The following is a 16,017-nucleotide window of genomic DNA, read 5'->3' as shown; positions in this document are numbered from 1 at the left end:
CCAAGCGGACCCCAGGCTCCCATGAGCCGTGGCAAAATGCCGGGATAACGCGAGGAAGATGATGAATGTATATTGTTTGTCCGCATTTTCGTTATTCATAATTTATTTGGTTCAGAAACGCGTCACTTTTCAGGATTGCCATAAAACAAACCTAACCTAACCTACCTATAGGATAACCTAACGAAAATCCTGAAATGTTAACGGTTTCAGTTTTATGACTAATGATAATATGACAAACAATACATTATGACTTAAAACTTTAAGGGAAACAACGGGACCCCGCGCACATCACAAGAGCCCGTACCATGAGTCACTGACAGTGTCAAAACTGACATTTACGCTATCGAGAACGTAATTTACTTTTTATACATCTCGTTTGCACTAATATGCGAGTACGAGCGAGATGTATAAAAAGTAAATTACGTTCTCGACGGCGTTTATGTCAGTGCCAAACTGATGGTAGCCGTATAGGTTACCCTTATCAAATTGTTAAATCAGAATCGACCCCCACGACTGTTCAGAATTAAGTATCCGTTACAAGACAGCTGAAACAGGCGCTCCTTGCGTTTCCTGGCGCTAATAAAGAGGCGGCATAAATATTGATCACTTGCCTACTAGACAGCATATCGCGGTTACCACATTTTGGTGCTCCCAAACGCGATTGGGTCAAAATTATTTTCTTTGTCTTGTTTTTGACCACTCTGTCACGCTTGTATTTTTTTTATCAAATACTTAAATAAAAATGTTCAGTGCTATTGGATGTCTTTCTAGCTAATTCAAATACTCTGGAAAAATAATTAAAACTAATTTTCACCCCATACAAAAAGCTCACTCGGTCACAAATTTTGAGGACAAAAAACAAGACAAAATAATTTTGACCTGTGTAATTGTGCATTAACTAAGTTAATTTTAAAACTACTTTTATGCCTTAAAACTGAGTAACTATTGTGCTGTAACATTTTACAAACAAATGAAAGCTCATGTGTGGTGACCACATCGTAATCGCTTAATTGCGGAGTCTATATGACAAGTAGTCTGTCTGCATAAATTAAGGCGGAACTTGAATCGGACGCTTTCGCCTTAAACGGTTAGGAAATCATCTGGATTAGGGCCTTAAGCTGTTAACACGGATTCTCGTAAGCCTTTGGGTCATATGACACAGTTTGGGTCATATGACACGGATTGCCCTTGTAGAATTAATTTCTCCATGTTTCGTTAGCACTAGCAGATTTGTCTGGGTTAAAAGGTTTTTTGCTATTTATTCTCCATAAAGATGAATTCTTAAATGTATTTAAAATTTAAATGCATTAAAGTTACAATCATAGAGAAATATAGTCACACAAGACAAGAGTGCTCACTCCATACATCAGTTTTGGTACCAAAAACACTATTAATTTCAGTGTCGACATCTAGCATTGAGTAGCGGAATTATCAGTACTGTTACTTGACAATAGATGTAGCACCGACCGGTAAGTCTTAAATATGCCCAACAACATGAGACTTTCCGGTCGGTGCTACATCTATTGTCAAGTAGCATACGTATAATTTTGATGTGTCCCTCTCTCGCAAAAATCGGCTCTGTACGGCTACCATCAGTTTGGCACTGACATAAACGCCATCGAGAACGTAATTTACTTTCTATACATCTCGCTCGTACTCGCATATTAGTGCGAACGAGATGTATAGAAAGTAAATTACTTTCTCGATGGCGTTTATGTCAGTTTTAAATTAAATTAAATAACGTTTATTTCAAGCTCGTGGCTCATAAAATGTTAGTTATGTACAATAAAAATAACTTAAAACCTATGTTAGTTACAATAAATACCTTAACTTATAGTAGTTTTGACACTGTCAGTCATGGCTCTGTTTTGTACAGAAAATTACAGTCAAGGCGTATCCGTTTGGTTATATCCTCCAAGATATACTTATATTTCGTCGCTGGATGCAACCACGAAAGTAAAGACAAGATGGAAGTTAAAATTAATCTGCAAGATAAACTCATTGTTATGCTAAGCCCAATGGGCCATTAAACATTTTACGTAAGCCGTCAGCCGGGTTTGATTCGATTTTAATAATAATAAAATAAAATAAAAATCGTTTATTTCAGACTAAGTATGTCCATAAAAATGTTAGTTGTATTACAAACTTAAAAAAGGCTATGTTAGTTAAAAATCAGCAAAAACAAACAAAAAATAATAATAATAATAATTGCGGTTTTGCCTGTGCAATTGCGGACGAAGTAATGATGACGAACAACTATCGGAAATATATCCTGAAGGACGGTACGGTCGACATTTGTCGGGCATGCCGTCGTCCCGGAGAGTCACTCAGGCATATCATTTCCGGTTGTTCTCATCTTGCGAACGGCGAGTACTTGCACAGACATAATCTCGTAGCCAGGATTATACACCAGCAGCTTGCTCTTCTATACGGCCTTGTAAACCGCGAAGTACCGTACTACAAGTATTCACCTGCGCCAGTTCTCGAGAAAGGTCGTGCCACGCTCTATTGGGATCGATCTGTCATCACTGACAGGACTATTGTAGCCAATAAGCCTGACATTGTGATAATAGATCGATCGCAACGCCGGGCCGTGCTCGTTGACATCACCATCCCCCATGATGAGAATCTCGTGAAAGCCGAGAAGGACAAGTCCAGCAAGTACCTAGACTTGGCTCACGAGATAACCGCCATGTGGGATGTTGATTCGACGATCATTATCCCGATAGTCGTTTCAGTGAACGGTCTAATAGCGAAGAGTCTCGACCAACATCTTGAGAGACTCTCGCTAGGTGGTTGGATCAAGGGTCAGATGCAGAAGGCGGTGATCTTGGACACGGCGCGGATAGTCCGCCGGTTCCTCTCTCTGCAGCCCTGACCACCGGCAGCTTGGGCCTTGCCCCGCTGCTGGCGGCACCCTAGGTTAGGTTTTTTATAATATGTTTATAAGTATTTTGTATTGTTTTTGTAAGTGTTTTTGTATTTTATTTTTATATCCATATTATAAAATAACCTAACTTAAGACAGGAGCAGGTAGTAGATAGATTTTAATATTCCTGCCTTTTGATAAGGGTGTAAAGCTGTTTATATCTGTCGTATACTTTATAGCTTTTGAAACAAGCCATCTTCATTTTCCTCGCGTTGTTCCGGCATTTTGCCACGGCTCATGGGAGCCTAGGGGTCCGCTTGACAAACTAATCCCAAGAATTGGCGAAGGCAGCTTTTACGAAATCGACTGCCATCTGACCTTCCAACCCAGAGGGTAAACTAAGCTTGGGATTAGTCCGGTTTCCTCACGATGTTTTCCTTCACCGAAATGCGCCTGGTAAATATCAAATGATATTTCGTAAATAACTTCCGAAAAACTCATTGGTACGAGCCGGGGTTTGAACCCGCGACCTCCGGATTGCAAGTCGCAAGCTCTTACCGCTAGGCCACCAGCGCTTCAGCTTTTGAAACAAATGCCAAGGAGAAATATGATTTTGGAATGTTTACGGCATTTTTACAGGTTATCTGTAACCAAAGACAGATAAATTATCGAGAGCTCGGAATACAGACAGATGCGGCGGGCAAAGAGAATTGATTGTAATAGAGAGGTAAAGTCTAAGAAAATAACGTGCCCCTTAGTTTAATGATATCCAAAACAGATGGCGCTGTACTGCGACATATGTTTTGAGGTCACCGAATTGTCAAACGTCAACTTTTGACAGAGTTACCGCGAAATGTATGGAGCTGTACAGCGCCATCTCGTTTACCTGTCAAATTCGAAGCACGAAATTTTCTTAGATTTTGCGCATCTTAATCAATGCCCTTACCGGGATCCAGACCATCTGCTTCACAGACAGAGTAACTACCCACTAACATTGATGTATATCTCAAGGACTGGCCTTACAGGCAATAAGAATGGGGCCAGTACAGCGGTGTGACACCGCTACAACACGATTGGTTGATGAGTTCGCATCACGCGCGCGATTGGTCGCAACTAGTTGCGTTAGATGGCGTTAGACTGCACGATTGGCATTGGATTGAATTCGTGAGTGACACCGCTGAAATATACCATTTTTGTGGCCGTAAGGCCCGTCCTGAGATATATGTCAATATCCACTAGGCCAGACCGGTCGGCAATAAGCCGGTCCTAAAAACGGTTTGATTTAGGGAATACTTTTGGAAATAATCGCTCCGAAACTCAAAAATATCGTCCGGTGACCTATACAAAAAAGGCCTTACGCTAATATCGTTTATTATAGACAGAGTACGAAAAGTTTAACAGTTAAATCATATTTTGTCGTCAAAAGACCCAATCAGAATAAAATTATAACAACTTGGTAACTTGTTCGAGACTTGTTCTAACAATTGAAAAGTTAATTGAACTTAGTAATTTTAGGTTTTGTTATTAACAACGTTAACCAATTTAGAAGGTTTGATATTAAGTAATCCCTTGTTATTGCCAAGTTCCATTTCGATGCGAGATGTCTGCTCAAAATAGAAAACAAACTTTGATTAAAATTTTATTACGAAGTTGGAACGCAAGTCACTGAACTCAACTTAAAACTTTGTTTCAAAAGAAAAAGAAAATTTCTCAGATACATGTGGACATATTAACTCACATTTGTAGACGGGTCTATCGCGAAATTCAACGAATAAATCTCTGTTTTGACATTTTGCTGGGACAGCAGTTAGCCGCGACCAGTGAAACCTGTGTCGAAACGTCGGTAAATAAAAGTAATAAAATAAATTTCGCGATAGACCCGTCTATAAATGTGAATTAATTTGTGTTCGAAACGCGAAGTTTTAAATATTATATGTAGACATATCGTTATTACGTTCACAAGGCTGCCTCATGTTGCGAGCGCTTTCGTTTTAAGACTAGATCGGCAATGGAATGAATTGAGGGCGCCCTCAATAATTTTCTACAATTTCTTGTCGGACTATACATATGTACTTAGATGTTATAAACATACAAATAAGTGACCTTACCGGCATCCGAACCCAGGATTCCCAGGAGCTCCTGTTCTGTAGACAGCAGGGTCAGTACGACTAAGTTAGGAGCCCGTTAGGGCGGTTTCGCACTACGTCCGATCCGAATCCGATCCGAACCCGTGAAAATATGGTCCGTTGTAGCCGTAGAACTATTTCTATGGTAAGTTACGCACTACATCCGATATCCGTCATCCGATTTCTTTCCGTCATTCTAGAATCTCCATTCCGGAGAAGATTTTTGACGGGCCGAAGTAGCGTTAGTATTATTTGTATGAACGCTCGCGCACTGCGTCCGAGTTAAAGCCGAGCTGCGTACGAGCAGAGGGGTAGCGGGGCGGGCGGGGTATGCGGATAGGACTAGTGCGTAAGCGAGTATCCGAATTCGGTCCGAGTTAGACCCCCATATTTTCACGGGTTCGGATAGGGATAGTGCCGCTAGTGCGTAAGCGAATATCCGGATTCGGTCCGAGTTTTCTAGACCCATATTTTCACGTGTTCGGATCGGATTCGGATCGGACGTAGTGCGAAACCGCTCTTACAATGCAATCTCAAATTTTCCGGCCTCTGTAGATGTAGGTAGTAATATTATTTCCGCACTTTCTGTTTCTCCAATAACCATATTTCGTTCATCAAAAATGTCTGTCAAATTCGCGGCAAAGGAAACAATCTATTATAAGAATAAAATATAAAACCTTGACATTTTCAAGAAAATCCCACGTTATTGCCGTTATCGTGAAATTTTATCGTAAAAGTATCTGAGATTTAAATGTTAACAATTTATGAGATTGAATAAATCATTTCTTTTTCACTTGAATTGATGTTTTATTTATGAGGTAAATAAGTACAAGTTTGGTTTTTCGGATTGTATTTTGATTGAACCAAACTTGACTGTCCTTAAGAGCGCTCCAACAAGAAAAGTCAAAATAATGCAAAATTGATGATATTCCTCGATGAGATTCAGTACTTTAGGGTCATTATTAGAAACAATGAGTACTTGTTACGGTAAAAGCGTCTTCTTATCTTTAGGAATTACTTTTTAAATATTGGAAAAAGGGCTTATTAAATTAGTAATGATTTTTTTTCTGATGGTTGTTTCCGAAAAACCACGTGAAGCACTAAATTGTAAGCTCGTATTTGGAAATGTTGAGAAGTTTACTCTGGTAAAGCTGGCTATTTTGTATTACTAATACCCTGTACATTAGGAATTACTTTTGACATTTTTCCTAAATACCTTTGAGAAAGAGAAAATCGAAGAAAAACAAACTCAATTTTCTCTCCGAAACAAGTGTCAATTCCTACGAAATTCTACTTAATATCGAAGTCATTTTCATACTCAAGCAATCTGCAGCGTTTGCTTATACTGATGGTATACATTAGTGTTTATGAAATTCTACTATAATTTTTTGGCAATTTTTTGAAAACGACTCTAATATTACCGATGACGCGCGGTCGTGAGCTCAGTGCCGCGGCAGAGCTTGTAGAGGTAGGACGTGTGTCGGTCGGCTCCGCACGTTTTCAACGGCGACGACGAGGTTTTTTATCATTGTGTGCGGCAGGCGCCGTGTAAAATGCTATACTGTGTGCGTGACAGTGCGTGTAAACGGCGACTGAGAAACTTTGATCCTAGTACTGTGTATTTGGTTTTATAGTATAGTATGTAACTACCGGACAGCATTAAAGATATTTGAAATGATCTGATATTTTATAGGTACTAAATAAAAAAATGGCTGAATACAAATGCTTTTGATGACATGTCAGAATCAGAATATATAGGTCTGATGATGGAGCTGGGAGGTGGTCACCGGTACCAATCAACCATGCAACTAAACCACTTCGTGTTTCGGCTCGTTTGATTCGTCTCAACAAGATCTTTGACACAAGATAGGACTCAGGGTCTGATGATGGAGCTGGAAGGTGGTCACCGGTACCAGTCAACCACGCAACTAAACCACTTCGTGTTTAGGCTCGTTTGATTCGTCTCAACAAGATCTTTGACACAAGATAGGACTCAGGGTCTGATGATGGAGCTGGAAGGTGGTCACCGGTACCAGTCAACCACGCAACTAAACCACTTCGTGTTTGGGCTCGTTTGATTCCTCTTAACGAGATCTTTGACACAAGATAGAACTCAGGGTCTGATGATGAAGCTGGAAGGTGGTCAACGGTACCAGTCAACCATGCAACTAAACCACTTCGTGTTTCGGCTCGTTTGATTCGTCTCAACAAGATCTTTGACACAAGATATTACTGAGGGTCTGATGATGGAGCTGGAAGGTTGGCACCGGTACCAGTCAACCACGCAACTAAACCACTTCGTGTTTGGGCTCGTTTTATTCCTCTCAACGAGATCTTTGACACAAGATAGAACTCAGGGTCTGACGATGAAGCTGGAACGTGGTCAACGGTACCAGTCAACCATGCACCTAAACCACTTCGTGTTTGGGCTCGTTTGATTCGTCTTAACAAGATCTTTGACACAAGATAGTACTGAGGGTCTGATGATGGAGCTGGAAGGTGGTCACCAGTACCAGTCAACCATGCAACAAAACCACTTCGTGTTTGGGCTCGTTTGATTCCTCTCAACGAGATCTTTGACACAAGATAGAACTCAGGGTCTGATGATGAAGCTGGAAGGTGGTCACCAGTTCCAGTCAACTATGCAACTAATCCACTTCGTGTTTGGGCTCGTTTGATTCCTCTCAACGAGATCTTTGACACAAGATAAAACTCAGGGTCTGATGATGAAGCTGGAAGGTGGTCAACGGTACCAGTCAACCATGCCACTAAACCACTTCGTGTTTCGGCTCGTTTGATTCGTCTCAACAAGATCTTTGACACAAGATAGTACTGAGGGTCTCATGATAGAGCTGGAAGGTTGGCACCGGTACCAGTCAACCACGCAACTAAACCACTTCGTGTTTGGGCTCGTTTGATTCGTCTCAACAAGATCTTTGACACATGATAGTACTGAGGGTCTGATGATGGAGCTGGAAGGTGGTCACCAGTACCAGTCAACCATGCAACTAAACCACTTCGTGTTTGGGCTCGTTTGATTTGTCTCAACAAGATATTTGACACAAGATAGTACTGAGGGTCTGATGATGGAGCTGGAAGGTGGTCACCGGTACCAGTCAACCACGCAACTAAACCACTTCGTGTTTGGGCTCGTTTGATTCCTCTGAACGAGATCTTTGACACAAGATAGAACTCAGGGTCTGATGATGGAGCTGGAAGCTGGTCAACGGTACCAGTCAACTATGCAACTAAACCACTTTGTGTTTCGGCTCGTTTGATTCGTCTCAACAAGATCTTTGACACAAGATAGGACTCAGGGTCTGATGATGGAGCTGGAAGGTGGTCACCGGTACCAGTCAACCACGCAACTAAACCACTTCGTGTTTGGGCTCGTTTGATTCCTCTCAACGAGATCTTTGACACAAGATAGAACTCAGGGTCTGATGATGAACCTGGAAGGTGGTCAACGGTACCAGTCAACCATGCAACTAAACCACTTCGTGTTTCGGCTCGTTTGATTCGTCTCAACAAGAACTTTGACACAAGATAGTACTGAGGGTCTGATGATGGAGCTGGACGGTGGTCACCAGTACCAGTCAACCATGCAACTAAACCACTTCGTGTTTCGGCTCGTTTGATTCGTCTCAATCTCAACAAGATCTTTGTCACAAGATAGGACTCAGGGTCTGATGATGGAGCTGGAAGGTGGTCAACGGTACCAGTCAACCATGCAACTAAACCACTTCGTGTTTCGGCTCGTTTGATTCGTCTCAACAAGATCTTTGACACAAGATAGTACTGAGGGTCTGATGATGGAGCTGGAAGGTTGGCACCGGTACCAGTCAACCACGCAACTAAACCACTTCGTGTTTGGGCTCGTTTTATTCCTCTCAACGAGATCTTTGACACAAGATAGAACTCAGGGTCTGACGATGAAGCTGGAACGTGGTCAACGATACCAGTCAACCATGCACCTAAACTACTTCGTGTTTGGGCTCGTTTGATTCGTCTCAACAAGATCTTTGACACAAGATAGTACTGAGGGTCTGATGATGGAGCTGGACGGTGGTCACCAGTACCAGTCAACCATGCAACTAAACCACTTTGTGTTTGGGCTCGTTTGATTCCTCTCAACGAGATCTTTGACACAAGATAGTACTGAGGGTCTGATGATGGAGCTGGAAGGTGGTCAACGGTACCAGTCAACCATGCAACTAAACCACTTCGTGTTTCGGCTCGTTTGATTCGTCTCAACAAGATCTTTGTCACAAGATAGGACTCAGGGTCTGATGATGGAGCTGGAAGGTGGTCAGCGGTACCAGTCAACCATGCCACTAAACCACTTCGTGTTTCGGCTCGTTTGATTCGTCTCAACAAGATCTTTGACACAAGATAGTACTGAGGATCTGATGATGGAGCTGGACGGTGGTCACCAGTACCAGTCAACCATGCAACTAAACCACTTCGTGTTTGGGCTCGTTTGATTCCTCTCAATGAGATCTTTGACACAAGATAGTACTGAGGGTCTGATGATGGAGCTGGAAGGTGGTCACTGGTACCAGTCAATCATGCAACTAAACCACTTCGTGTTTGGGCTCGTTTGATTTGTCTCAACCAGATCTTTGACACAACATAGTACTCACAGGGTCTGATGTGCAGCTGGAAGGTTGTCATCCCAGACACGAAGTGGTTTAGTTGCATGGTTGACTGGTACCGGTGACCACCATTCAGCTCCATCATCAGACCCTGAGTATCACCTAGTGTCCAAGATCTTGTTGAGACGAATCAAACGAGCACAAACACGAAGTGGTTTAGTTGTATGGTTGACTGGTACCGGTGACCACCATTCAGCTCCATCATCAGACCCTGAGTATCACCTAGTGTCCAAGATCTTGTTGAGACGAATCAAACGAGCTCAAACACGAAGTGGTTTAGTTGCATGGTTGACTGGTACTGGTGACCACCTTCCAGCTTCATCATCAGACCCTGAGTCCTATCTTGTGTCAAAGATCTTGTTGAAATGAATAAAACGAGCCCAAACACGAAGTGGTTTAGTTGCATGGTTTACTGGTACCGGTGATCACCTTCCAGCTCCATCATCAGACCCTGAGTCCTATCTTGTGTCAAAGATCTTGTTGAGACGAATCAAACGAGCTCAAACACGAAGTGGTTTAGTTGCATGGTTGACTGGTACTGGTGACCACCTTCCAGCTTCATCATCAGACCCTGAGTCCTATCTTGTGTCAAAGATCTTGTTGAAATGAATAAAACGAGCCCAAACACGAAGTGGTTTAGTTGCATGGTTTACTGGTACCGGTGATCACCTTCCAGCTCCATCATCAGACCCTGATTATCACCTAGTGTCCAAGATCTTGTTGAGACGAATCAAACGAGCTCAAACACGAAGTGGTTTAGTTGCATGGTTGACTGGTACCGGTGACCACCTTCCAGCTCCATCATCAGACCCTGAGTCATATCTTGTGTCAAAAATCTCGTTGAAATGAATCAAACGAGCCCAAACACGAAGTGGTTTAGTTGCATGGTTGAATGGTACCGGTGACCACCTTCCAGCTCCATCATCAGACCCTGAGTATCACTTAGTGCCAAAGATCTTGTTGAGACGAATCAAACGAGCTCAAACACGAAGTGGTTTAATGGCATAGTTGACTGGTAACAGTGGCCACCTTCCAGCTCCATTATCAGACCCTGAGTGTCACCTAGTGCCAAAGATCTTGTTGAGACGAATCAAACGAGCCTAATCATGTTACTACATGGTTGATTGGTATCCGTGACCACCTTCATCATCATCATCAGGCTTCATCATCAGATGCTTAGTATCAGCTCGTTTCTAAACTTAAGATACAAATTAAAGGTTTTATTATATAGCTAAAATAGTTTCACTATACAACCTATACCATATGCAATGACGAAAAATGAAAATAAGCGAGTACCTAAGTAAGTACGTATAATTTCTTTCTAGTAATAATGACCTACACAAGTATGTATATTTGCACTGGATTTAGTATTTTCGTACCAAATAACATTTTTAGGACTTTGATATTAAAGTACAGTTAGTGTTGTTATGATTGATTTCAATGTGCTTCACGATCGGATCAAGAATGTTTAATCCATCATTGTAGTGCGACCGAGGGAAAATGCGGTGGAAGGGTTCGGCGACCTGAGATCGCGGGGCCTGCCGCAGCGCGTAAAATACCTAAACTCGCTCATCCCCGAAATGTAATAGCACTCTTAACAGTAACTAAAGTCTATTTTTTTATTCGGTAGACTGAAATGACAGTTAATAGTATGAACATGAAATGTCATTTCATACTATTAACTGTCATTTCAGTCTACCGAATAAAAAAATAGACTTTAGATTATAGAACGATAACTTTTCTTATCATTTTATATCTTATCTCTAAAAAAAAGAAAGTAACAAGCAAAATTCTTCTAGCGCGTGACATTCTGAACCGCTCGAATTTATGCTTGAATATTTCAGGAATTTAATTTCTTATTGTTATCTATAATTTTTGTTGAAGCCTTCTTGAGATAATGTTAGGCATCGCAAAAATATGCTAAAGAGCAATGGAAGCAAGAAAAGAGTTTTCATTATCATGGAGTTTAAAAAATATATAGGTCCTATTTCAAGTAAGTTTTCGTACTTTGTCCTGTTTTTTACCTTAAATGGGCCAGAAAAAGATTAATTTAGCGTTCAATTAGTTTAACGGGTTTTTTTTCTCTTTACTGATTTCCACACGTATTACGGACTTGCGAGCTATGTGTTACACCGGCCTACAGGTCGGTTATTAACAACAAAATCGGTTTTAGGATATTGCAAATGATATTTCTTTATTAGTTACTTAGTTATTTTTTCAAATTACTCAATGAGTTCGGCTAATTATTTTTTCCGCGTAATTAAATGATAATAACGCCTTTAAACCTCCCCCCAACCTTATCTCACGATCACGACTCACGTACGAAAAACGAGCAGTATTATAGTTCTTTTTTTTAGCATTATAAAGAAGGTAAGCGATCTTGACATGTATTTTAATTGAAAAAAGCTTTTTAAAAATCAGTAACTATTCCTTATGAAAGCAGAAGAATATAAATGATCGTATTAGATTCATAGTTGTTACATATTTGCCATTATTTATTTTTAAAACGTGTTTTTCAATAAAAAGACACGTCAAGATTGTTTACCTTATTTCTAATGCTAAAAAAAACGAACTATAGTTAATACTAACACATAACCGTAATTTGTTACAGGTGCACAATGCCGCGTGTCACCAAATGCCTGATCTACATCGGCATAGCGGCGTTCCTGCACCAGCTGCCTCGCTTCTTCGATCGCCAGTTCATCCCGCACCACACTGTCTGGCGCGGCCACTACGAAGACGTGTGCAGGGTATGTAGCCAGGGTTTAGTTACATGTGTAGGGTCTTAACCAACTGTCTGTGATATACACATCGGCAAAGCGGCGTTCCTGCATCAGCTGCCTCGCTTCTTCGATCGCCAGTTCATCCCTCACCACACCGTCTGGCGCGGCCACTACGAAGACCTATGCAGGGTATGTAGCCAGGGTTTAGTTACATGTGTAGGGTCTTAACCAACTGTCTGTGATATACACATCGGCAAAGCGGCGTTCCTGCATCAGCTGCCTCGCTTCTTCGATCGTCAGTTCATCCCTCACCACACCGTCTGGTGCGGCCACTACGAAGACGTATGCAGGGTATGTAGCCAGGGTTTAGTTACATGTGTAGGGTCTTAACCAACTGTCTGTGATATACACATCGGCAAAGCGGCGTTCCTGCACCAGCTGCCTCGCTTCTTCGATAGCCAGTTCATCCCTCGCCACACCGTCTGACGTGGCCACTACGAAGACGTATGCAGGGTATGTAGCCAGGGTTTTATAGTTAGGATGTATCTGATGTCTGAGGGTCTTAACCAACTGTTATATACACATCGGCATAGCGGCGTTCCTGCACCAGCTGCCTCGCTTCTTCGATCGCCAGTTCATCCCGCACCACACCGTCTGGCGTGGCCACTACGTAGACGTATGCAGGGTATGTAGCCAGGGTTCTATAGTTAGGATGTATCTGAGGTCTGAGGGTCTTAAATAACTGTTTTAATACACATCGGCATAGCGGCGTTCCTGCACCAGCAGCCTCGCTTCTTCGATCGCCAGTTCATCCCTCGCCACACCGTCTGGCGTGGACACTATGAACACGTGTGCAGGGTATGTAGCCAGGGTTTAGTTACATGTGTAGGGTCTTAACCAACTATCTGTGATATACACATCGGCATAGCGGCATTCCTGCACCAGCTGCCTCGCTTCTTCGATCGCCAGTTCATCCCGCACCACACCGTCTGGCGTGGCCACTACGAAGACCTATGCAGGGTATGTAGCCAGGGTTTAGTTACATGTGTAGGGTCTTAACCAACTGTCTGTGATATACACATCGGCAAAGCGGCGTTCCTGCATCAGCTGCCTCGCTTCTTCGATCGTCAGTTCATCCCTCACCACACCGTCTGGTGCGGCCACTACGAAGACGTATGCAGGGTATGTAGCCAGGGTTTAGTTACATGTGTAGGGTCTTAACCAACTGTCTGTGATATACACATCGGCAAAGCGGCGTTCCTGCACCAGCTGCCTCGCTTCTTCGATAGCCAGTTCATCCCTCGCCACACCGTCTGACGTGGCCACTACGAAGACGTATGCAGGGTATGTAGCCAGGGTTTTATAGTTAGGATGTATTTGAGGTCTGAGGGTCTTAACCAACTGTTATACCTACCTAATACACATCGGCATAGCGGCGTTCCTGCACCAGCTGCCTCGCTTCTTCGATCGCCAGTTCATCCTGCACACACCGTCTGGCGTGGACACTATGAAGACATGTGCAGGCCAGGGTATGTACATTGTACATCCAGGGATTAATCCTCAACATCATCCTTTCAGCCTTTTATCACCCACTGCTAAACATAGGCCCCTCTACGAGTACGGTACGACCTCTTAATCCCGGTCCTGAGCGTATCTCATTCAGAAGCTATATAGAACCAATAGGACAATTTGATCGTCAAGGAGGCTGAACTCTTTTATACCTATAAATTAAACAAATCAAACAAATCAAATGCATTGAAATAGTAGGTACACATTTTAACACGCTATAGGCACGCTGAGCGATTGAATACCTAGGAATTAAAATTGTAGTTTTATTAATAAGCTAAGTATTTTATAAAATACGACTTGGAAACTCAAGTAGCAACTTTATTTACCTTTCTTGGTAATTGGACTGACGTACTTATAAGTTTTTTGACAAAAACGATAAAATTAAACTTTGACATGTCTGTTATAATGGTTATAGAATAGAATAGAATAGAATTTATTCGTAAGCACAGACAATACATAATATGACAGAAAACACAAAATAAGATTAAAGTGCCACGAAATGGCCTCATCTCAGCATGTTGCTGGTGGCTTCCAGCGCCACCCTTATAAATAAACAAATAAAAATAAAGGTTATAGAACCGTTTTTCACAGATCGACCTGGTCTCAGTAAGCTCAATAAGGCTTGTGTTAAGGTTACTAGACGATGATAAATAATAGTTACATATAAATACTTGTATAGTACATAGAGACAATACCAAACTCAGAAACTATTCAATATTTTTGATAAACGCAAACAAATGCCCTTACCCGGTACAGGGAACACTAGCGTCTTTTGAGCCTCGGCGTCTAGTCAGCGTTATGGAAAATACTCACGCAATTGCGCCAACGTTGCGTCGAGCAGCAGACAGAATTGCCTAGACGACAACATTCGGGAGACGCTATAAGTAGTGTGGGGTAGCGGTATATTTTATTGTCTTGTTGTTGTTTCAGATACAAATAGCTCCATGGGTGCACTCGCTCTCCCTGGACGCCTACTTCATCTCCTACTTCGGCTTCCGCGTGCTCTTCGTCCACCTCATCCCCTGCACGTCCCTCGTCGTCCTCAACATCCTCCTCTTCAGAGCCATGCGCACCGCTCAGCTCAACCGGCAGAAACTCTTCAAAGAAAACAGGAAGTCAGAGTGCAAGAGACTCAGGGATTCCAACTGCACGACGCTTATGCTCATCGTGGTTGTCACTGTATTCCTTTTAGTAGAAATACCCGTGGCCGTTGTCACTATCTTACACATTATATCTAGCAGTTTAGTCGAGATTTTAGACTATCATATTGCGAATATTCTGATTCTCATCACGAATTTCTTCATCATTGTGTCATATCCCATCAACTTTGCTATATACTGCGGCATGTCCAGGCAATTTAGGGAGACGTTTAAGGAGCTATTTATTAGAGGAGCGGTTACTAGTAGGAAAAATGGCGGATCTAGTAGGTATTCCTTAGTCAATGGCCCTAGAACTTGCACTAACGAAACTGTGCTTTAGAGAATTAAGGAGATTTTTTGTAAATAAACTGTGCTATTTTCACTGATAGATCGTAGATTCTGTTTGTCTATTTTATATAGTTATAATAGACATATCAAAAATGTATGAAATAAAAAATGTAGAATTTTTGGCGATTTATTTGAGCGGCCTTTTGTGTTATGAAATAAAATATCTATGAATAGTTGTAGCGCATTGAATGTTGTAGGTAATTTTGTACATTTTCGGTTACTTTTTTGAGACTTTGGCTTGACCTGATTATGAAATGATTAGTAAATAATTGTCGTTTTTATGTTAATCATCAGCTAATGTCAAAGTCCAAGAATGGAGAGCCCCCATTCACAAAAAGTAGCAGAAATTAAATTTATTGTGAAATATTGATGTTGATAAAATTGTTTTCATTGATTTCTGTAAATATATAACTAAGTTAATGTTTCTTACATATTACAAACGTATAACGTTGTAAAAAGAATACGTAGATGTCTTATTTATGCAAAACATTATGAACTGTGTTACGACACAAAATATATATGAATGTGACTTCTGTGCTTATTTGACTGTGCGTTAGCTAAAATGGAATGAATTTTGTATTAAGGACC

The 16,017-nt window shown here is 41.7% G+C and overlaps 1 protein-coding gene across 1 annotated transcript in view; it reads left to right on the top strand.

Annotated features, from left to right (window-relative positions):
- Window positions 1–15,560, top strand: part of LOC134658817 (sex peptide receptor) — a 173,150-nt gene extending 157,590 nt beyond the window's left edge. The window contains exons 5-6 of the mRNA XM_063514481.1: window positions 12,262–12,400; window positions 14,873–15,560. Coding sequence (XP_063370551.1) covers window positions 12,262–12,400; window positions 14,873–15,421 — 688 coding nt within the window. The 3' untranslated portion in view covers window positions 15,422–15,560. The remainder of the gene's footprint in view (window positions 1–12,261; window positions 12,401–14,872) is intronic.
- The last annotated feature ends 457 nt before the right edge of the window (window positions 15,561–16,017 follow it).

This window comes from Cydia amplana, chromosome 23, assembly GCF_948474715.1.
Source record: "Cydia amplana chromosome 23, ilCydAmpl1.1, whole genome shotgun sequence".
Taxonomy (NCBI): Eukaryota; Metazoa; Arthropoda; class Insecta; order Lepidoptera; family Tortricidae; genus Cydia; species Cydia amplana.
Note: the sequence above shows the minus strand (reverse complement) of the source record. Positions and strands in the feature narration are given on the sequence as shown.